The sequence below is a fragment of the Macrosteles quadrilineatus genome, unplaced genomic scaffold, assembly GCF_028750875.1.
Source record: "Macrosteles quadrilineatus isolate MER2022 unplaced genomic scaffold, UCM_ALF_1.0 Scaffold_9__3_contigs__length_116548681, whole genome shotgun sequence".
NCBI classification, from domain to species: domain Eukaryota; kingdom Metazoa; phylum Arthropoda; class Insecta; order Hemiptera; family Cicadellidae; genus Macrosteles; species Macrosteles quadrilineatus.
The window spans coordinates 115,415,480-115,440,576 of NW_026542602.1; the positions used below are offsets into that span (position 1 = coordinate 115,415,480).

General features: G+C 32.0%; 1 protein-coding gene across 1 annotated transcript in view; it reads right to left on the reverse strand.

Annotated features, from left to right (window-relative positions):
* Window positions 1-216: 216 nt before the first annotated feature.
* LOC129001941 (protein dimmed-like) overlaps window positions 217-25,097 on the reverse strand; it is a 196,146-nt gene continuing 171,265 nt past the window's right edge. The window contains exons 4-8 of the mRNA XM_054429383.1: window positions 5,194-5,246; window positions 3,975-4,073; window positions 3,409-3,588; window positions 2,653-2,768; window positions 217-902 (exon numbers count right to left, since the gene is read on the reverse strand). Of these exons, the coding sequence (XP_054285358.1) occupies window positions 803-902; window positions 2,653-2,768; window positions 3,409-3,588; window positions 3,975-4,073 (495 nt within the window). The 5' untranslated portion in view covers window positions 5,194-5,246 and the 3' untranslated portion in view covers window positions 217-802. The remainder of the gene's footprint in view (window positions 903-2,652; window positions 2,769-3,408; window positions 3,589-3,974; window positions 4,074-5,193; window positions 5,247-25,097) is intronic.

The window sequence follows — 25,097 nt, forward strand, 5'->3', positions numbered from 1 at the left end:
GTATTCTTTAAGTATGTGTACTGATGGCAATTTCAAAAGAGTAAAACCATCGTGAAAATAAATCTGATGTAATGATGACAAATTTCATTGAAATTAAATATTAGATAAAACAGCTGTCAAACTTTCCACACGGCCATTTAATTTTGGTTCACTCTATTTTGGGTGTACTTCATTGCACAGTGATTACTATAGTTCAAACTATATGTTACAATGGGATATAGTTAAATGGAAGTGTACAAAAAGCGAAAGACAATTAACATACATTAATATACAGTATTAGTTAATTAATTGTTAAATCACATTTGTTGGCACATACATGTCACTTTACATTTACGAATTGAACTTAACGCATATTTGACTAGATTCATTTTGTAAGATAGAATATTACCATAATGTATCTTTACAAGAAACTATTTTCTAAAATCACCGGTTTACCTTGGACCAAACCATTTTGAATACTTAAAACTATGGTTAGAGTTAGGAGTTCCTGTACAAGATAACATAACAACGTAATTTATACCAACCATTCTCTTATGGGTTCACTACATAATTCATCTAAAGTTTATGATTACAAAATATATCACCTATAATAATTATCACAAATTATAACCCCTTCTGTTGTACTCTACTCGTGCATAAGCAACAAACTCACTACAATGAAACTAGTCAATTGTCTATAGTTGATTCCCATTCGATTCCATAATGATCAGTCCTTAACAGTCTGTGGAATCATTTACTTATACTAGATAGTTAAAATGTTGAAGTCTATGTTCTCGAGTTGCGATGTGCAGGGGGAAGTGGACTACTCAAAGTCGTAGAAGCTCTTCTCATCCCCTGGCGTGGTTGACGGTGATGGCGATGTGGCAGATGGGAGGGTCTTCTCGTAAGGGCTGTCCTCCCCCCTGAAAATGTACATACGAGGAATTACCACCACAAGGCAATTCAAGTAAACATTCAAAAGTACCCTATTTTGAAAAAAAAACAGTAAAATTGAATGCGAAGATAAAAGAGCTGGAGAAACGAGAGAGGCTATGTACTTGGGAAGTAGACTTGAAAACTTAAGTAAAACTGTGATTTAATCCTTTAACCTACTAAAAATCTAATGACTCGGAAATGTCCAAGGTGCATCAACCATATAAGCTCAAACATACAGGGTGTCCCCGAACTCTCTACCAAAATTTTAGAGCATTGTTTCTAAGTTAGAAATATATGTAAATACCATATTTAAAAAGTCCTTATTTACTTACATAGCCGCCATTTTGTTTTCTCCGCTTATTAATGTTTTTCTAAAGAACGGGTAGACATACAACATTGAAACTTGGCACAAACATTTATGACAACTAAGAAAAGCTAGAAAAAAATTATGAACATTTTCCAAATTCATCAAACAAAATGGCGACCATTTAAAATTTTTGTAAAATCAACGGTTTTTGAGTTATTTAAGAAACCAAATTTTAAATGGCCGCCATTTTGTTTGATGAATTTTGAAAATTTTTATAATTTTTTCTAGCTTTGCTTAGTTGTCATAAATGTTTGTTCTAAGTTTAAATTTCGTATGTTAAACCGTTCTTTGGGAAAAAATTAATAAGGGAAAAAACAAAATGGCGGCTGTGTAAGTAAATAAGCACTTGTGGCCAATTTATATATGGTATTTACATACGTTTCTAACTCAGGAACAATGCTCTAAAAGTTTGGTAGAGAGTTCCGGGACAACCTGTATATTTAATTCCGTTCAAGTTAGATACTGAGAAAGAATACCATCTATTAGACTTGTAGTCAGTTTTATACTCATAGAAAACATGGTTAATTACCTGTCAGTGTCCGCTGTTTAGAAATTCTATTTTTTTTAGTTTTCATAAATGATAGTTGAGGTAAATTATATATGCAATGAGATTTTACCCTATTATATTAAAACTGTTACACCATTCTGTGAACTGTAAAGAAATAGTAGTACTGCAGGCATTGTGTCATTGGCTCAAGTTATATTTATTCCAAAAATTGTTACGGCCTTAGTAGACTACGAAAACGTGGAGTCTACTACACAGTGCAGAATATATAGAAAAAGCTAATACCAGCTGAATCGTCCAACTACGGCACTGATCGGTAGCTTGACGACAGATCACTGATGATTTCAACCATATCCTAAAGTACTAAAGTAATAAGGGGGTAGGTTTTAATAAGGGTAAAGTACTAGGGTTTTAACGATTAAAATGATTGTATCTTGGATAGGTTTCCAAGAATAATGCCTTGCAAAAGCAATTGCAGATAGGCCTAAAAAAGTACAATGCAGATGAATAAGATAAAAACCATTGCAATAAATAATTATAAAGCGAATGAACATAAATAATTAGTGTTTATTAAAAATGTTTTACAACAAGTGGATTTTTTAATTGTTTTAACTTTTGTGAATCATATGCCTTAACCTAAAATTTGGCTTTAAATGGAATTTTCCGTATTATACACAATTTACAGTCGGTCATAACTAAATCAAACCTACATATCGTAAGTCGGTCATAACTAAATCAAACCTACATATCGTAACATGTTCTGAAGGAGTCATTGTGGATTCTTCGCTTTCCTTTTTAATTCACAGATTTTGTTAGAAACTTTTTTGATATTTAATTAAATGAATGAATTAGATAGTATATTTACCTCATGTCACAGATGACGTTTGTCAGAGCCATGATGTAGTTCTTGGCCAGTGTGAGGGTTTCTATCTTAGAAAGGCGCCGCTCCTTCTTCACGTGAGGAATTACCTCTCGCAATGACTGAAAACGAACGAAACTGTAATTAATAATCATTATGATTGTTGTCTAAAAAATACATACTAAGAATAATTATCTTTCACTTTCCCTGATCCTGAAAACTTAACGAAGATCACATTTTTGTAGACAAGTAATATTTACACGAGAGGGATGTGAATGTTCTTGATCGAAAGCTTAATCGTCTTCTTTGGTGGACTAAAATAGACCAGTAGGTTTGAGTTATGAGGTTCGTTCACAATGTCCACGTGAAAAAGTCTTTGAGAGAGAGACCAGAGTCACCTCCCTACGTTCTTGATGTACTATATAGTTAGTAACTGGCAAATCATCTTTTCTATTCGAGAGCATCTCTATTTGATCAACCGAAAGAATGCTATAGTAGATTATTAAGCCACGAATTAACTAGGAAAACTATCTACTTAAACATTTCTTTAATGTAGAAAGTTTCATCACATAGGGCATGTACATACCCAACATTCCTAATAAACGATTCTGATACTAAGGTTGATATTGAACTCGATTCAAAGCGGAATGAAATATGTTGAATGGAACAAACAAGCAATTAGGTTGGGACAAACAAAAAATCTATTTATTTAGATAAACATAACAAATAAACTAGTTCTGTTCGCTATTCTCCATAAGTTACCTGGAAGGCGTCATTCAAGCTGTGCATTCTCATTCTTTCTCGTTCGTTGCTCTCCAGTCTTCTCATGTTCTTCTCCCTCGCGTTCAAAATTGGTTTCCTTTTCCGGCCAGCGCTACTGCCGGATCCGGATATGCGACTTCTGGTTGTCAATGGTTCCGTCAAACTCGCCTCGTCACTAATCTAAAAATAACGAATTTCCTCAACCTTCAATGGTATTTAGGAAAATACTGTAGCCTAGTTAGGCTGTGTTAGGTTCATTAAAACAAACTTTAGTTTAAGTACTTAAAATACAATTACATGCGATTAAGTTTTTTTCAATAACACAGGGGGTTTTTTCTTTGAGATCTAGACCAACAAAAAGATATGTATTTGTGAAACTGTTATAGAAACTATGCACAAAACAGCGGTATGCTGCTATCCTTGTGCTTGGTATCTAACTCTGTTCAAGAGGGTCGGTTTCGATATCCACAAATGTATCAGAGGTTCGGACCACTACAATACATACTATATTACAGACATTTGTTATCCATACAGTTTGAAGTACATATTCAAATACAGATACTCACTGAAGAGGTATCTGTGTCCGGTTGACTCGCAGCGGTTGAGTCCCAGCAACATCCGGTGCTCGCCTCCTCATCTAGAATCACTCCGGGTTCCGACCGCATCTGAACAGATCAGAACAATATCTTTGTTCATTTTAATGAACAGATATTGAACCTTGTGGATGCGTGTGAATATTGTGATCCATTTTGTTTTCCAGCTTCTTAGCGATTTTTTATAAGTGTAAATGTTTGTACGAGAAGTAAAAAAGCCAACACCCACATAGATATGTGAAGTTGGTCTACCCAACACTTTCAAGTCTTTTAGTTCCAGATTTTTTAAGTTTTAATAATAACACATAAAAATAAGAATCTTGTGTTTGCGCGACCGGGAACCAACAATGGTGTAAAACAGAATGCCACAATTGTAGGATATTTTAGTAGTCCAACCATAATCAAAATGAAAAATAGCCATATTATTAGGAAATATGATGTGAACAAATTAATGATGGTTTACTGCCAATTAAAATGCTTAGTCAAAGAGATATAGAACAAATGCTAAAGTTTTTCAAAGGCACAACCTTACGAATAACAATGAACCACTTCAACCTAAGAATTGTCTTGACCTGAAATGGAATCTAAACTTAGCTTTGACCCATTAATAGTTATAAACGCGAATAAATGGAATACGTCAATGTTGTGGTGCAACGATCTATATCTCAGTCAAAACATCAATATAACTAACTTTAATAGGTTATCAAGTTTGATCAATAAGTAGGAAAAACTAAAAGGTATGCATTGATAATCCATGGCTCAAGTGTCAATTATGTTTCAATTGCTCAATTATGTTTCATAAGTAAATAAATTAAGTCAAGTAAGGACTATTTAATGCTTAACACAGATTAATTTAAGATTAGTATTAGCACAAAAGTAATATATAATGCCAAAGTTTTAAACAATGACATCTCCTTATCCAGTGACGTCAGTGCAAGAGCATATTTCATGTATGAAGCGTTTATTTAATAGCACACAATGTGAATCACTCATTGGGCTATTTTAATAGCAACAGTGGGTGTTTATACGGGTGCCTACTTCAGTATCTAAAATGTCAATGGTAATACAATGAAATTAGTATATCTAACATCATAACTAAGCTGCATACATTGTCTCTAAACCATTGACGTCATAATGCCATGTGGCAGCCCGTGATAAGACTAACACCTTGACTTGACACTAATCATATTACCTCCACTAGACGTCGTTAGTGTTGGTGCAGCACCCTCTGTGGCATGCCCCGACCTGAAACAACACACTGTTATATACATAAGCAATCCAGGTATTTATTTAACAATTACAAGTCAATTTCCTGAGTGAAACCAAAGATGACATAAGGTACAAGGTAAATTCAAATGACTGCGGCATACCACTGCTTGAAACAATACTATACATTTTACATAATTCTAAATGGACTAGTTTTATTCAACTAGTATAATTAAATCTGTACGGGGAATCAATGATAACATACCGGCATTTTGATAAACAATGTTTTCAAACATAAAAACACAAAGTGAAACTAATCACTCTCATAGTAAAAGTTAGATTCAAATCAGTTTTCTTACATGAAAAGGATGATCCCGTAAAATAACCATAGGGATTGTGACATAACATATTGCAAACCTATGCTGGCTTTTACTGGATGGGGTTCTTCGATGCAGAGTTCTTATCACCAAAATACTTTGTCTTTCCTGTTTTCAAGCTTAGTGGACCTAAAAGCTCAAGATAGGCTTCGAAGTACCCGGCCAGGGAATTGCCTAGCAAAGCCATTGGTGTGGGATTCAATGACTGGAGCTCTTCCGGGAATGTAGTAGTCACACTCTAAAAAAACTAAACTAACCGTGCGCGTGGGTTGGGGCTATGGGATTAAATGTTGTTGTAATTAATTGTCAAACAGCTTATCCAAAAGGGGTTTTTAATTTTACAGATACAGTTTAAAGAAACTGAACATACATATCAAGCGTTAAAATATTGTTTCCTTTCAGCAGGCTATGCATAATAGATTGTGATGAATTTTAAAAAAAAATTTCTTTGTTTAAAGTTCAAACAGCGAACAATTGGTTTGTGTGACTTTTGTACACAGTTTAAACAAGTACGTCAACAGTATGTGTGAAACGTAAGACATTGTACCAAGAAAACACAACGAATACTCAAGCCAAATCTATAACTTCGGGAATACTTTTACAATATTTCCTGGAAATGTATTTACGCGAGTCTTTACAATCAGTCTAGAGCAATGTTTGAAGATTTTTCTTCAACATTGAGTTTACAGGTAAAGAAATGTGCTAGAGTACAGAACAAGTAAAAAAACATACTTAAAGAAAACTGAAATTCCAAGAAATATTCAACAAAGTTGCAACAAAGAGATTGTGGGCTATGTAGTATTATACCCACATATTTGTATGTTTCTGAATCTAAATTAAACGTCTTCAACAGCTAAAACATTGAAAATACTCGAGATAAATACTGCTTAAAATTCTTAATACTCGTAGTAATATTATATTCAAATTTTACCTAGATTAAAAATTATATTTTGAATAGCAGAATCACAACCAATTACTGTACATCATTCTGTCACACATCAGGACTATTCATATTTCAGGGAAATTATGCTGTTAACATCTACACTGTATATAGGGTATATAGGGAAATATCTACACAATCAACATTTTATATTACGTGATTTGGGCCAACAACTTTGTTCACCATTGTTGTGGATTAGCTTGCACAATGGTTTCCACGTAGTTTTGCTATAAATTACTATGATTTATAGATTATATTTTAAACGCATTAGGTATCACTCCGCCAACGCAATAATTGGTTCAAATTACATTGACATATTTTTAAATTGTTATGTGTTAAGTTGTCAATAAAAGGTATTTATTTTAAAAACACATACAATGTCACACAATGAAAAACACACAACAATTTTATAACGCAACAATAGTATTTGTACTAATCGGGGCTGTTTTCATAATTTCTACGCCTTCAGCTGATACTTTTGGGGGGACATTCTAATCCATTACTCTATTACTTTCTAAATCCGTTTATTTGAATCAACGGCTTTAGCAATGTACTCTGAAAAGTTACTTTATGAACCTACTAGTTGTGCTGTAACATTGACTATACACGCCAATGGTTATAATTAGGCAAAGCAGCACACTGACATACATAAACACTAGACTCGTATGTGGGTATAAGATGCCTTTGTGCATACAATGGCTGTCTATTGGATGTATCAAAGTGAGTCGGATCCAAACAGTCCACAATCAATATGTAGTTCCAATATATACTTGGCCCTTATGCCATATTGGTTAATTAAAGCTACTTGGTTAGGCTCTCATTTCCTATACGGACTTAGTTATTTCCATAGTTATAAGGCCAATGTCCACATTATTTAGTTGTTAAATTAACCATGAATATTTTCTTTTTGGATCCAAATAGGTTTTTGGGGTGCCAAAACCACCAGTAGCTCAAATGATTATTAAAAGGAACATACAGGGTGTTGAAAATGTCTGGAACCAACATTATATCTGGTGAGTGGTTAAAGAAAAACAAATGATATTTTGTGTACGGATATACTATGGTTTTACCTATCTTTTGGTGCCTTATGCAAATTTTTACCACTTATAGGGAACGTCCTGTGGAGGATGCAGTAATAAGTTTAAATGGAAGCCTATGGTAAATGATACATCATTTTAAAGGCCATTTTTTTCTGAGTAAGGAGCCACAAGTTTCATCTCAAAAGGACCACCCTATCAAAAATGACGACTGTCTGAAATTTAAATAACCACTTATAGGGAACGTTCTGTGGAGGATGCAGTAAAAAGTTTTCATTGAAGCCTATGGTAAATGATACATCATTTTAAAGGCCATTTTATTCTGAGTAAGGAGCCACAAGTTTCATCTCAAAAGGACCACCCTAGCGAAAATGGCGACTGTTTGAAATTTAAAACTTCCGTTCCCTATAAGTGGTTTTTTAAATTTCAAACAGTCGCCATTTTTGCTAGGGTGGTCCTTTTGAGATGAAACTTGTGGCTCCTTACTCAGAAAAAAATGGCCTTTAAAATGATGTATCATTTACCATAGGCTTCCATTAAAACTTTTTACTGCATCCTCCACAGGACGTTCCCTATAAGTGGTAAAAAATGTCATAAGGCACCAAAAGATAGGTAAAACCATAGTATATCCGTACACAAAATATCAGTTGTTTTTCTTTAACCACTCACGAGATATAATGTTGGTTCCAGACATTTTCAACACCCTGTATATTTTTTGCCATGAGATTCTTATGTGGAGTAAATTAATTGTTGTTTTATCATAATATTTTACGTTTTTTTTATTTTATTATTTGAAATATTTCATTTTTTAAACTTTACCAACAAACATATTCTTCTTCTATCCCAGCAAACATGATAATTGACTACATATTATCTATGAAATGTTTATTTTACATTTCCAGGGATATTTTCGATGGTACAATATACTTACATCTAAGTAACCTATCATGCCGAGTTATGATATTTAGAAGATGTGTGTAGATTAATTGTAGTTTGTTGTGCATTTTTGGAGATTTAGTTAATACTTTTAACTTGAGTAATTTTTGTCCGATTTTGATGAAATTTGGTTTAAAGGTGTAAAGCGGGTGTAAACTTGAATGAGTTCGCGAACCAGCACTTCACTGATTTTCTCTCGGGCTGTGCCCCTTGGATTTCCAAAGTTTTAAGGTGAGGTTTTCCAAAGTAAATATTAATTCGTCTCCATAAGAAAATTCACAATGTTTACCTTTGCGTTGGCAGTCCAATGGTAACAATCAGAACTGTCAAATGCTTTTTCACAAACGATCCAAAGATATTAAAATATATTTTACACTTCAATGTGGTAGGATTATTATTTTAATCTAAAAATTTATCATTAATTATTATTTATTTTAAATCTATGCCATTGATTATGAAACTGCTTTTTATTCATGTCGCGAAGCACGGGTACAGCAGCTAGTATTTTTATACAAATGTAGACATCACTTAGGATGGATAAATGATAAGTTATTATATAATTTCGAATGAATACCAATTTATTATTTGAAACAACTTACAAATTGCTAAATGTAAACACCACCAAGCCACTAACCACTTACTCCTGACCTATTTACTTACAACTCGAGTTGTGCTCGTTATATCTTACGTAAATATCATAAGCTACTTAAAGTCTTTTGTACTGCATTATTGCTAAGTTAACTATTTTAAAGGAAATTATTTCAAAATTTTATTGAAAAACCCATTTTTTCAAAAACATGTTTACTGTCTTGCTTTGGTTCATAAATACCTTTACTGTATAATGTTAACAAATAATTCTTAGACCTGGCCCATTTTATGATAGTCTGGATAGCTGAGAGATTATAGAGCTCGCCTTCAAATCTGAAACTTGCTGGTTCAGTCCCAAGTACATGCTAGTGACATTTTTAATATTTTAATAAATGCTACATTTTCATTTATTCAGTTTTTGTGATCACTTTGTCTGTCATTTCCCATTTCAATGCAGCTTTTGAATGGAAATTATTCCTATACAAATACACAGTTTCCCAAGACATTGAAATAAATAGAATAACAATGCAATAAAATAATGGAAACAGTTAAAAAAAAGGTTTGAAAACTGTAATATTCATTAATTTTTGGTACGGCTTCTGATCTCAATACAAAATGAATTACCATTTAAAAATATAAAATACAAATTTACCCATTTAATGTAAAACAATTTACCTATCATTTTATTTCAGTATTTAATAATTGGTTGTTAGAAATTGTTGTAACCAATTTTTCATACATACGAGTTGCAAATACATCAATACAACTACAGATCCAGGTAAATTTTTAAAGTTATATTTTATGCTACGTCAAATGCCTGTTAAAGAATTGGTTCACCACAGCAAAACAATGGTGAGTAATTCATACGTTTTCACACGTTAATTTAATTTGTGTTCCAACTCTTTCAACCATTTTCTATTCTATTCAGGTGCTTCATGCTTCGTTATTTCAAATGCAGTTTAGCAGTTGTGCGTTTTACGTTTAATCCGCGAGAAGTAATTAATGATTTGCGCTGTCTCGGATGAACAAACTGGAATACATTTCAGATTGGCTGAAAACGCGATGAATACAGCACAAGTGCTGAATTTACGTTTCGACAAATTATAAAAAGCTGTAACTAAGCTTATATTGGCTTAGTAGACAGCTTTAGCTCAAAATAAAACATTGAGTTATAAATAATACCTGCTGCTTTTAATCAATGAATAACTCTATAAAACTATAACTGCTTAATCTACTTTTAACCTAATATTTCCATTGTCACCTGTCATGAACTTCACTATTCTCCCTTAGAAAGACACTTTTTGATAAACCATCAACGAAAAATTTAAACATTGCACTTTAATATTGCGATCCCACTGATACAATGGTTTTGTGGCCAGAGAATCAAATTTCAAACAATATGTTTGATATTAATGCTGTTACTCTATATAAACGTAATACGATAAACTTCTGAACACATTATTTCAGTTGATGCAGAATAAACTATTTTTTTTTTTAAATATCGTGTATTCTCACAAACAATAAATACTATCGAGTTGTCCTGTCAGGTGTTTCCACTTTGGATCATGATATTAATACAATGTGTATAGATTGAAATAGTGTATGTATTCAATGAAATAAATATATAGTGCTGAAACGCCTTTCTATTTCTCCACATTTGGAGGTTTTTCCAAGATCGTGTATGCTCAAAAATATTGACGAGTTGGCCTGCATAGAGGACTTAAAGTTGGCCTGCCTCAAGGGGACTTAACTTTAAATATCAAGCTTATTGATTGAAAAACTTTATTGTATAGAACAAGACTCCTACCCTAAAAACAGTTTTGCTCACAAAGGAGACTTATATTATTTCTTCTCAATAGGTGAGGCTAAAGTTAAGGTAGAATATGAACTACAAAGCTGGAACTATCACGTGACAAAACACCGTTGGTGATTTGCAGAATTACAAACAAAGCCTCCAGGCCAGAGACCTGAGATCTGGTCATATGACCATTACATCAGCCAGGCCACCATCTTGAAGCACCTCTAAAAAGGATTAGAACAATACTTGTATTTAAGAATAAAATAGGAAGAATGTTGTGTTGTGTATCATGGAATATACACTCAGAACAACATACATATAGTGATATGGAATCACTTACAGTTTAATTGACGTCCTCTTAGTTTTACAAGAAGTAACATTTTTTAGATTGAGTTATCTTCACTTCAAATATTTTACGCTTATTGGTGAAAAAAAATTTTGTTAGCTTAACAATTTTGCTTATGTTTAGGGTTGGGTAATGCCAATATTAAATAATGAGGTTTGGTTATGAAAATATTTGACAAAACTAAAACATATTAATTGCTTTAGTAGTCGTGCGGTTTCTGCACCCAATGGGAATAACAATTACTTGCTGTCTAACAAATGGTCTATGTTAGACAGTAACAAAATCAAGCTTTAAACCTTTTTTACATAACAAAAGTTAAACATGCCAATTGCTTTAAAACGGTAATAAATCAGAATAAACTCAATCTGCTCAATAGGGTTATGCATACTATTCAGTAGTTTAATAAACAACATGATACAAGAGTCTGTGGAAGTGTGTACCTGAGAGATAAGCAAGATAAAGTACCTCCTATCTCACAACGAGTAGGTGTAGGCAATGTGCGCTGAACAGCAAGCGCAGGTAAAACAATCGTTGTAGAACAAAATACTGCCTTCGTAATGGAAATAAGGTTTTGCAAACACTTATATTCTGACAAGGTGGAGTTGGTTTAGTTGGGCGAACTTGTATTCTTGGAGCCCGAGTACAAATTTCGCAATTCACCAAGATTGTTTATAAGGTTGATACATAATTAACCTGATGGTTTGGAATCCATCTTAAGTGGTATACCGTAAACACGATATGTTTATTAGGCGAGCAGAACGTTACATGAAACAAGGAATTCTTAACTATTAATTATACGATAGTATGCCTACTGTAAATAATTTATTACAGAATAATCACCCAAGACACTGCTCCGTTGTACCAACGTAGATTTTGGGGAAGAAGTAAGGGAGACTTAGTTCTCAAAAACATTTTAGCTCCAGTTCCAATGTTTAGTAGGTTAGTATAAGCCAATTGCCTTAATTACTCCTTAAAGTAAAGAGTGTCCACAAAAATTTAGGAAAAGTCGTTGGAACAACTTTGTAAACAAGTCATAAAACTAATCTCACTTTAACTCAACGTAGATTTTGGGGAAGAAGTAAGGGGGACTTAGTTCTCAAAAACATTTTAGCTCCAGTTCCAATGTTTAGTAGGTTAGTATAAGCCAATTGCCTTAATTATTCCTTAAGGTAAAGAGTGTTCACAAAAATTTAGGAAAAGTCATTGGAACAACTTTGTAAACAAGTCATAAAACTAATCTCACTTTAACTTTTTTTGTTATTGGACAGTATGCAATTTACAGAGTGAAAATGTAGTGCAACAATCAACGAACCATCAAATGCAAACATACGCGGGTAAACGCTGAAATTGGATTGATGCAAAAAGAGGCAGACAGTTTCAATTTAGAACACGACAAAACTAAGTTGAATTAGCATAGAAAGTGAGTTCTAGCCACAGTATTATATTGTGTCCTAGAACTATACGTAATGTTAATTTAACTAAACGTAACTTTAAATGAGTATTGACATATCCGTGAACTTGAATATGAAGTGTATTTTTGCTGTAGAATTCCAGGCCATTAAAAAAACTGGATCTAATATGATTTTTTACATTGTTTCTTGCAGTTTTTTTTTTCAAATTATAATAACACATTTTACTTTCTCCCTTATACATAGTAGTCTATATTATGGAAAAAGTACTGTCTTTGTAAAGACTTTCAAATTTGAGTTTTGGGGGATATAATGAACCCGAAAAACCCCTGAACTTATAGTGAACCCCCCTGAACCCAAAATACTGGTTTTCGAAGTGATGTGTGTGTACAGGGCTGCAGAATAGATGAAACTTCATCTATGGCTGCAGGCTATACCTGTGGTCCGAATTTGATTAAATCTGGTATGTGAGCACTAATCTATAGTTTCTCTAGACTTCTTTCAACACTTAAATAAATAATCAATATTGGGATTTTCCATTAAAAAAAACCATTAAATTATGGAGAAATCGGATTTAAAAAAGGCTCGAACGATTTTGGTTAACATTTTGTATGTTATAGTCTTTTTAACTTAAGCAAAACGGTAAACTCCTATTGCTTTAATAACAACTACAGTTCAACATTTATTACAATTGTTGTAATTTTCCCTATCACCGTTACGCATGATTAGGATTGTTGACAATGGGAGAACGTATGTGTCATATTGCTGATACGTTTTATTTTATTAATGAGGTGACATAAATACTTAACTTTGTTTCTTTTATTACAGTTACATCGACACGTTCTACTTGCCTGGGAGACCTCGCCATTGTTGTAAGTGAGTCGAGACTTCTTAGTGAAAGCTTCAAACCACCTCGAGTCTTGGCATCATCACACAGTTTAAATCTATGGGCTATTAGCGGGATTTGAACACGCGGCACAAGGGCAGAGGCCCCCGCACTCCTAGACCAGTCGTACCCTTTTGTTCAGGTTAAAATATTCCAGAAAAATTATTTAGTCTTTTAGTAAGCGTACGAGTAGTTTTAACAATGCTCGACTAGTTTCAAACAAGTGTAACATATCATACCCTTCATATATATTTTTTTAATTTTATTATACTTTTAATTTTATTCAATAACGTTATAATATTGCGGGTTTTAAAATCTTTATTTAGATTTAGCGTTAATTAAAACAATTTAAAAGAAATATTGTTTTTTTACAACGACAGTGCGTAAAAATCATTAAGTAATGATCGAGGATAATCAAACTATCGATAAAATATAACTTTACGTTTTATCTGTCTTTTTTTATATCAAAATTGTTAAGCAGAATCTTTGGTAAAATATACAAGATATATTTTTGATCATAGTATAAACGAGCAATTTCCATATGGAGACCGGAGGATTTGGTGACTGTATAAATGCATACTAATCATTTTGCCTGTTTACAATTCACGACCACAAATTGGTGATGAAATAACCAACGTGTTGTGAACTTGATTCAAATTTTATATTATCAAGTGTAATACCACGTTGCAGCATACCTGCGTACTAAGCAAATTCGCAATCGACTCGTTGCATCGTTATCTAACAGGAATTAAAATGTGAAAACTCGACAAAAGTATTCTAAAGAAAATTTTAAATCTTAATTTCCCTCTCAAACACGTTACACGATAACTATGCCAAAGCCAGTGTAGATATAAACAAAATCAATAAAATTTGCAATATCTAAGTTTACTTATTGTTAAAGTTAATTTTACAAAGGCAAACTTTATGGAGCATTTAACCATTCGTTTTGTTAGTTTTTTCACGGCTCTAAACTCACAAAATATAAATATTCAATTTATGATTAAAAACTACCAATCTAACTATTCTTGGAATAAAAAAAAACGACAAAGTCGTGTAAACTCAATCGACAAATTGTTCTCATCTCAAAAATATATACTAGGTTTTTAATAATTTGTAGCTATTTTTTCATTAGTTATTTTAAGTGATGACGAAAATAAAACAGCGTATTCGGATAATCTAGCCTAATGGTTACAAAGCGAATCACAGAAAACAAGTGCATTAACATACAAAGTGTGCCGTGCGTCAGACTTGGACTGGTGTCAGGGTGTGACTTGTTTTCCCTATTTTCTTCTTTTTCTTGTAACTGATTTAAATTGACTAACATGGATCCTAATAGTATTAAATTGAAGAGACATATCTACTTATCCTAAACAGTAAAACAGTGAGGTCCTAATAAAAAAAGAAATAAGATAAATTAGACACCACAATCTTCGTTCTCTAAAGGCCATCTTTAGGAACTTGTATACAATGTCAATAATGAATTAAATTAAAAATAATGGCTTCAATTGGCCCCTGCTACTAACTTCTTATTTGTTGCCACTACTGGCTCAATGATGGATGTGAGCGTAGATTCGAACCGCGTTTGCCGTTTTTGAGAAAAAAGTTAACTTACAAAATTAACAACAAAACTGTTTGGTAAAAGTAAAAAATCTGCAACCATATAAATAAACTCATTATATATGTTCCTATATTGTATTACAGTTTGATGAAGTTCTGCCGTTCAGTTTATATTGTGCGAATTTTCAAAGTCATAAGATGGTTTTTGATACTCTAAAACAGGGGGGCTTCAGCTACGATAAAAAATTTCTAAATGAACCAAATAAATTTTTGTTTTCACTGGAATGCGTATAATAAAACACGGAAATTTAGATGTACTCCGTGTTTTTCTAAGTAGTTTGGTTACTTTTCTGTAGAGCTCCAAACTCGAGTGTCTAAACTTTTTCTCCCGACATTTTTTTTTTTTTTTTTTATATATATTGCACGATTAGTTTTGCAACTGTTGTTGCCACCATTTATAAAAAAAAAACAAGACCAATTAAATTAAACAGAAAATTTTGTTAAATTCCAAAACCGGGAACTGTATTATTAAAATTAACCATATAAATAAAACATGTGATAACATAAAATAAAAATGACAACATAGAGTGTTGGAGATAATATTACCAACCAAACAATTTGGCGTACACATTAACACTGCTAAACATACTAACCAAGGTCTCCAACATTCATGTTATGATGTAGTAATTACGGCATAAATCTCAAATTTACATAATTACAAGGTAGTCTATTTAATAATAGAAGATCAACGGATTGACGACACAGGCTAAGGCTAAATCTGGCTGCAACTGTTGTATTTACATTTAGATTGTTCCTGTCTGTGAACGTCTTGGAGTAAAATGAAGGCTTTGAATATATTTTGTAAACTCCTACTTACACATATTGTAGGTATTAATATTTTCAATCTTCATAAGCGATATCAATTTAGTTAATTTATTAGATTAGGTTTAATTGTTCAGATTTTATAACGAGTGTCTAAAAAACATTTGCTACGCGCAATTTTTGTCATAGAGGATTGGAGGTATGGGTTTTACAAATCATTATTATTAGTTGAGTTAGACAAATTAAATCTAAATACCTAATACAAAATGGGTTCTTTGTAACATTAGTTTTTCACCCGTCCTAATTAACCAAATTTTACTGTAGAGGCGTCATTTTAAATGGTGGGCTCTTTTAGCGAATTTCCCTATAGGGAATAAGCTATTGCCGTAGGTCTCATGGTAAGACTTAGTCCCGGGACCGATTTACTTTTTCATTTTTATGTTCCTAGAAGCCAAAAACACCATCCGTTCAAATTCATATATATATATATATATATATATATATATATATATATATATATATATATCCGTCAGCACGATAACTCGAGCAAAAATGATCCGATTTCGATCAAATTTGGTACAAACGTGTAAACCTACGTTCATTCGAATGAGTTCGCGAACCAGCATGATCGGACCATGGAAACGGGGTTTTATAGGGGGATTTATGGGGTAAAAATTTGTTTTTCTCATTTTTGACCCTCAAAACATAAAATTTCCCAAAACTTCTTCTAGACCATTTTGAAGAGCTTAAAAAAACAAATAATTCAGTATATTGAAGGTTTTTTGTATGGTTATTGGTCACGGAGAAAATTATAAATTAAAAATTCCCATGTTATTCTTATGGAGAATAAGTAAACTTTTGTAGTTTGCTTGTTTATGCATATATTTGGATCAAAGTTGGCCAATCTATTTATTTTATACTAAGCTATTAATATTTTACTAAAAAACACACTTTATTACCTTGTAGGCAGCAAACCTAGGTACTCGTTAAACCTAATGTTATTTGAATAGACTTAATTGAAAATCAAATCAGGCAAATGGAAATTCGCTTAGTCTGCAGGTTTGCTGTGGCGGGGGTATTTCGTTTTTTGTGTGTTTTCTACGCCAATGGAATTTTTTACGTTTTAAAAGGGAACGATCCAAACTCTAGCGCAGGAACTAATGTTTGTTAAAAAGTTAATATTCCTTAGGGCTTCGCCCCCCGAGCTTTTGATTTATTTATTAAATGCCCTTTTAAAGGATCGCTGCCGACCAACGTTCTTGATATTGTTTTTTTAGTTGTAAACGGGTTAGTTCTTCGTTAGTTTTGCCTCGGAAATGAGCTTTGAACCCTATTATATTGCGCAATCTGCACACGAGCCGTCTTGCAAAGTCTTAAATATACAGGGTGTCCCGGAACTCTCTACCAATATTTTAGGGCATTGCTCTTGGGTAAGAAACATACCTAAATATCATATTTAAATTGTCCGGAAGTCCTCAGTTACTCACACAGCTGCCATTTTGTTTTTTTCAGTTATTAATTTTTTTCGAAAGAATGGTTAAACATACGAAATGGAAACTTTGCACAAACATATATGACAACTAGACCAAGCTACCAAAAAATTATGAAGATTTTTCAAATTCATAAAACAAAATGGCGGTTGTTTAAAATTTTTGTAAAATCAATGGTTTTCGAGTTATTTAAGAAACAAAGTTTTAAACGGCCGCCATTTTGTTTTATGAATTTGAAAAATCATCAAAATTTTTGGTAGCTTTGTCTAGTTGTCATAAATGTTTTTGCAAATTTTCAATTTCGTATGTTTAACCTTTCTTTCGAAAAAAATTAATAACTGAAAAAACAAAATGGTGGCTGTGTGAGTAACTAAGGACTTCCGGACAATTTAAATATGATATTTAGGTATGTTTCTTACCCGGGAGCAATGCCCTAAAATATTGTTAGAGAGTTCCGGGACACCCTGTATAAGCAATTAATACAAACATATAATATAGAAAAAATATTCTCCTGTACGTTTGTCATTATTATAGATAATTTAAAGAAATTTTCAAGTAAGTTGTCCGATTGATATAGAGACAGCTCTTTGTTTACCATTCGTTACCGGTTGTTCATACAGCGTTGAGACTTTTTCATCTTAATGTAAAAAAGCGTTGGTAAAATCTTTTTACCCTCTGGTATTATAACCTAAGAGTAAAGTCCAAATTGCAAAATCTACCCTAAAGTAGAAGAAAACATTTAGTTGACATCAGCGCACAGAAACATCACCAACAAGAAACACTTATCACACCATGCTTGATATTTAGCAATAAAATTAAGTCTATAACACTATTCAAAGACAATAGCAAAATATTACTTAAGTGTTTCATAATGTTTGTGTATGTATTTTTATTATATGCAGTTTAGGTTAATGCCTAAGTAAGTTTCAATTTTGTGAAATACTAAATGTATTTTGATGTTTTAACGCTAGACCCTACTGATATTGATCTTCGTGCTTTTAATATCATGGCTAAAGAAACATCTTATATTATTCAGAAAGTGTCACATATCATCTCACTCTATTGAAAAATGACCTTGTATTGATTTAATTTTGATAAATTATTTAATGAAACTTTTTAGAGCTACGTTAAAAATTGTGGTACAGTACAAACCTACTTAGTTGTTCATTAGAGAAAGTTACTTCATTGAATACACTACAAGTATTAGAAATTTGAAGACGGAGTATAATGGCACTTTGCCAAGATTGCGCATAGCAAAGTATACAGTGGGTAAGGCTTAGCTCTGAAGTTAGCTGGATAAATATTGACAGAGAAGAAAATCCATCAAAGTCTAAAGAAGAAAAGTCAAACAACCAACTTTGATGACAGCTGGAAATCTGGGTGTTCTTTGAAACACTCAAGAAATACCTTGAGATATTGCTGTCCATAAGTTTTGTTGGGCATAAAAGTTCATAATTAAGTTTTTGATGGCCGACATTTATTTTCTCCTCGGTAGGCTAGTAATCTATTAAAATAAATGTTAGGGATAACATTTTTATAAAATATTTTAAAATAATGTCTAGTCCTCTTATATTTAGTTAACTACTTTTTGCAAGTTAAATTAAAAAAAATTAATCGTAAATACTGAAAGAGATTGGAATCCTTGCAAGTTAAATAAAAAAAACCAAAAATACTGAAAGATATTGGAATCATAGATTAAGTTATACAAACGAATGTTTGTTTAATTTTAAATAAAATTTGGTTTAAATTGTACAAAACATAAATATAGTATAGTTTTTTATGTCCCACCTATAAATCCTAGGACGCTAGTTCTTCTGATTTATAACAAAGTGGGTTGGTCCATTTTAACTTTATAATTACAATATATCTGTATCTTGTAATGTATTGGAAGATGTTTTTTCTAAGCAGTTAAAATAAGAGTTAACATTTTCCATTAGTTATTTTTGACAATCGGGCGTTTTTATATTGTTTTAGATAAACCATAATTCTCGATTGAACCATCTAAAACTGGATAGTTTAGCCATGTAGCTACCCAAGCTAAAATGTATAAAAAACAATCAATAAACCATCTATTAAATAATATCTACACTTTAAGCTGGTTATAAAGTACAAATAATAATGAAAAATAACAGGTTTGAGTAATCTTAGAATCAGTGGGACCTCTTGAAAGCTTTAGTTCAGACTTGAAAATGTTTTAAATATATTAACTTAAATAAGTTAAAATTAAAAAATAATGAAATGAAAACTTATAAATAAACTAGTTCTAGAATTCCAAACAAATTGACCTAGCCGTGTCTGAGTAATATAGCCAAATCAATAAAATGTAACTCATAATGTAACCAATATGTTATTCAAGAAGTCAAATCGAATTTGTACAAGTGAAGAACGTGTGGTGAAACATAATGTCAAAAGCCATAGGGACGCTTATATAAGTTGATGTATACGTGGATACAATAAATATCATGGACCTTATCGACTATTCACACTCAAGCTTGAAACTAGTTCACATATTCGAATGTTACCATATTTTACTTTCTCCCCTTATACCATAGTTTATGGAGAAAGTATGTTTTCGTAAAAATTTCGAGTTTGAGTTTTGAGTGGATTCGTTTTGGGTACCCCTGGACCCAAAAAAGTGGTTTTCGAAGTGATGTCTGTGTGTGTGTGTGTGTCTGGATGTGTACAGAGCTAGGGACTACACCTGTGGTCCGATTTCGATGAAATTCGGTATGTAGGTTCTAATCCATGGTATCTCCAAGCGTTTTTTCATTTTTTAGAAATTTTGATTTTTAATGAGGATTTTCTCATAAAAACCCATAAAAAACTGAAAAAATCGAATTTTCTCAAAAATGGCCCGAACGATTTAGAAAAAAAATTAATTAGTATGATATAGTCCTCTATATTCTGATCAAAATGGTACAAATCCTATTTCTGTAAAAATTACGTTTAAAAAGTTATTGTAAATTATGTTATTTTCCCATAAAAACCCCGTAAAATAACGGGAAAATAGAATTTTCCCAAAAATGGCCCGAATGACTTTGTTAAAAATTTAGTATGTTATAGTCCTTTAAATTATGAACAAAATTGTACAAATTCCATTTCAGTATATTTACTCTCACCGCTTACACATGATAAAGGTTGTCGACAAACTTATGGGAGAAAGTATGTGTCAGAATGCTGATACCGTTTATTTTATAATTATAAGGACAGATCAATGAAATATTAGAGTTATTTCGTAATGACGAAAGTTTAAAATTACCATTAATACTTGACGTTGCGCAAAGAAAATTCGTATTTAAAAGATATAATTTATGGTCCAAAATAAACAGTTAGTGTTACAAATTTGAAGCTATGGTATGTTGAAAATATTTAATTTTCTAACGCAGCAGCTAATTTTGATTCAACATCAACTATATATAACTCTTCTACCGTCAACCACAAAATAGAAGTTTTAAAACGCACACATACAAAATGTATAAGACATCTATTTTTTTACTACTTTGCCTTAATTTAGTTTACATTGATTAAGATGCTAGGAAATTTCTGCAAGACCATTGACTTCGGTTACTATAACTAGTAGGCTATTCTCATTCAGACTTTGTAACTGAATCTTATTTTGATGCCAGCGGCTATGTCTGAATGTGCTGACGCAAATTACATGTTTTAATATTATTTCGGGGAAAACTTGTTCCAAAGAAGCTTAATAATATCAAGATCAAGAAAGAAAGCTACAAAGGACGAAAAAATAAATTAAACAGGGAGAACTAAGATCTGTTTAAAGGGAAAGTAATGATTTTTACCATTGAAAAACAAACGGGAAAATTTGCCAACAGTAAAATCCAAATTTTTTATACCGAGTTAAACACATTATACTGATATGTAGCTTTATAATATTAAGTTTACAGGCTTTTGTACGCTCATAACAAAGAATATAACTTTATACATTTAAAGGCATACTCTTAGAAATAATTTGTGCGTAAAAAAGTCAGTTCATTTAGATGGAATCTTTAAATTCAATTAAAACTCAGCTCAAGTCCGAATGTGCTTTTTCATTTTAAACTACAAACACAGTTAGCAATCAATCTAGATCTAGAAATAAAAGAGACTAACGTAGGATAAACTAATGGTTGTGGAGTGAACTTCAGAAACATACATTAACATACAAAGTGGTAGACGCGCCAGTCTGAGAACAACTTTGGATTCGTTGTTTGTTACTGAAAAATATTATGTTCATAAACGATTTAAGTTCAATTAGAACTTTGACTATAACCAGTTGCTAATGAATTTGACGAATTCCCTTCCAAAAAATTTGATTAAAACTCAAAACATACCGAATTTTAAATATAAAAATAGAGAATAATCTATTAGTTAAGGATAGGTTAGTAGAAATTTCATTTACGTAGACAATTTATAAAAGTTATAGTTATAATATGCCACATACTAGGTTCCAGACCGTTCTCTATGCTAGTACTCATAAGTGGACGAGATATTAAAAAAGAAGTTGTGGAGATATATTAAAGATATATCTTTAATATATCTTTTCAGATCAGTGTTTCAATAGTTGATCGAACCTTCCACAGGGCTCTGAAATTCTATTTCATGTTTATTCTAAACACTTCTCTTATGATAGCTTATATAACATTGCAGTAATTTAAAGCGGCTTTTAAACCGGTCATTTAATGGTATTTTAAGAACATTTAACCGGCTAACCTAGTTGTTTAAAGGTGCGGACATTTTCCATCACAATGGTAAAATGCTATACACGACGTTATATCACGGTACGCGGCATTACGTTATTATACAGTAACCTATCAGAGCGGTACGATACGGTTGGACAGTTTGTTTGTAAGACAGCAGCGCATTCTATGAATGGCTCAGATTACTGGTTAATATAAGTAAAAAAATAATCAAACTTGGTACCTTTTTTGTCATGTATTTAATAAATAAAAATAATTTTTCGTATCTACAGTAAAATTGAAATTTAAAATAATGATTGGATCAACTAATAATTATTTCATACAGTTGATTTTGGAATATTTTGTTCTACTTTCAAACGTGAGATTACTTATGAACCGTTATATTTTTAAGTAAAAATCCCTACAAACAAGAAATATTGACTGTAATCTTTGCAGCATACATTTTCAAATTTGTATTTTTTTTTTGACATACGCGTTTGACCCTTCTTTTACATGGTGGCTTCAAAACGAATAATGGAAAATGATGGCTGGTAGTATATATTTGTAAATATTATGGTAGTATCTTTTTGCCTAATGTAATAGAAATCGGACTGGTGGTCTATATTATAGCTATGCATATATATTATATGTACAACTATACGGGTGAATCCACATTTTAGACCAGAAATCAATTTTTCTAGGTGTACCAAAAACGTGTTTGCGATACGAACTAAATCTTGTTAATTATCGAAATTATATTTCCACATATACTACGGGTCGGGGAATAAGCAAACTTTTAACTATTAGTTTTGTTATCACGTTTTCGTGAGGGTTTTAACTATATGTTCTAGCTACAAGATAACCGAAGTAGATAGCATGTATTGAATCGTCAACTTAAACAAACGGCGGAACAATGCCGAGATCGGGTTGATAAAAGAAGAGAGAGACAGTTTCAATTTAGTCTACGGAAATCTAAGTTGAATTACCATACAAAGTGAGTTTTTCATATGTCTTTGCATTTAAAGAAGTATAAAAATGTATCTTTGCAATTAAAAATGCTTTTTAATGTACAATTTTAAAATGTCCAAGTTTTGATACTGTTCCATTTATAAATGATTAACCACTATGTAATTGAATGCGTGCGTTTAAGACTACTTTATTTTAAACTGTCTATACTTTTTCCTGATTACAGTTCGGAACCAGTACTATATAAAAGAAAATATTTTGTAAGCCCGGCGATGCCAACAAAATGATTATTACATACCCTTATATAATGACAATGTTTTTAGCACTGATTTTGTATTTTGGCTGAGCTTCTTTTACCTTAGTTCTTGACAAATATTAATCTATTTATATATTTTTGACCTAGTGACACATTTCATCAATATTTTGACTTAGTGACATCAATCCCATTAGAAAAGTGCTTTATGGGCATTAGGTACCTCTTTGGCTTAGTTTCACTCTTCTAGGTCATTTAAATTTTGCTCCATACTTCACAAAATTAAATAATGTGATTTGTTTGAAGATTTATAGAATCTGTTCTATACGTGGACTACAACCATGAACAGTAAATCAGTATAGTCAATACTATAAGTAATAGTTGAATAAAATATCTAGTTCACTGGTTTAGCCCCGTCTATTAACGTAGACGTATGTAAAAAAAATACTTTGATTCCTTTTAAAAAACTTCTAGGTAACATTTAGTGATTTGGAGTTATTTGAGCTGCATCTTAATTCTTACACAATTGTAATCCTAGACAAAGGTTATGCTGAAAACTAAATCTGTGTGAACATTGTTTTGTTGGATTAAAATAAATGCGGACTTATTAAATCTCTTCCAGGAATCTAATCTCTGATTATTTTTCGTTGAGAATGCTCCCCTCAATATAAAACACTAGTTCGATCATTCAAAATTATTATTATTCTTTAAATGGCAGATGACCTTCAGGCTTACTACCAATCTGTCTCAGTTTACAAAATGAACTCCAAACAAAACACTTTCACAAAAACCCAAAATCACTCAAATTACATTTTAGTAAGTAAATTCAAACAGATAAATGTAAGTTTGAATTACGAAGAATGATAAATAATTAGTTAAAATAGTACAGTATTGCTTCAGCTCAAATAAAACACCATAGTTACTAAGTAAAATATGTGAGGCAAAATGAAAATATATTAAGCATTTTAATTGTCTTAGGTTTAAGTTCAGTTCCTTGTGGAAGCCCTCCAGTCGCCCTCCCCCTAGAAAAAGTGTAAGTTAGAAACTTTTGTCAAATAAAATGCCTGCCAAGATTAAACAAACATAGTAATGGTGTTTGGTTTAGATTAAAGAGGGTGAACTTATTCAGTGAATATTAACACGAAATTAAAATCCTAAATTAACTAAATTAAACAGGGCCTTCAACCCTGTAACACCTCAAACAGTTTTGAGTAAAAATTAAAATTACACCACAATAACGTGAGATGAGGTATAATAAAAGTGGATGTTTCATTAGAGAGAAAGAGAGAGGAGGATTTCCGTTTCCTCCAGACATGAGAAGAGAGTCGCTCTTTTGTTGTAACCACAATAAAACAGGAAACTCCAGTTGTGCTTTTGCTTCAGTTTTAGCGGTTAGTTTAGCTACTTCCGTTCGCTCATGTTAATGTCTTTTAAGATTCGTTTATTCCCTATTTCGGTTACTGTACATGTTATTTTTTTAATTTAGTTGTGGGTTCATTTAGTTTAATTTCTAATTTGTTAATACTTTTAATATATTTTACAATAGCTTGTACCCGCGGCTTCACCTGCGATAGTATAACCATCATACAGCATAAGAAATAAACAGAGTATTACAATCTAAATCAAAACAGGTGAAACAACTGGATGCTTCAACTTTTCTATTTTTGTTTACTTTATCTTTTTGTTGAGGCCTATGTCTTTAGTTCTGTTGCGGTTTTGCAAATAGCTATCCGTAGTGGCTTCGCCAACGATCACAGAAATAAGTTATTAGCGTCACGCACAGTTTAAAAATCATGTTACGATTCTTTG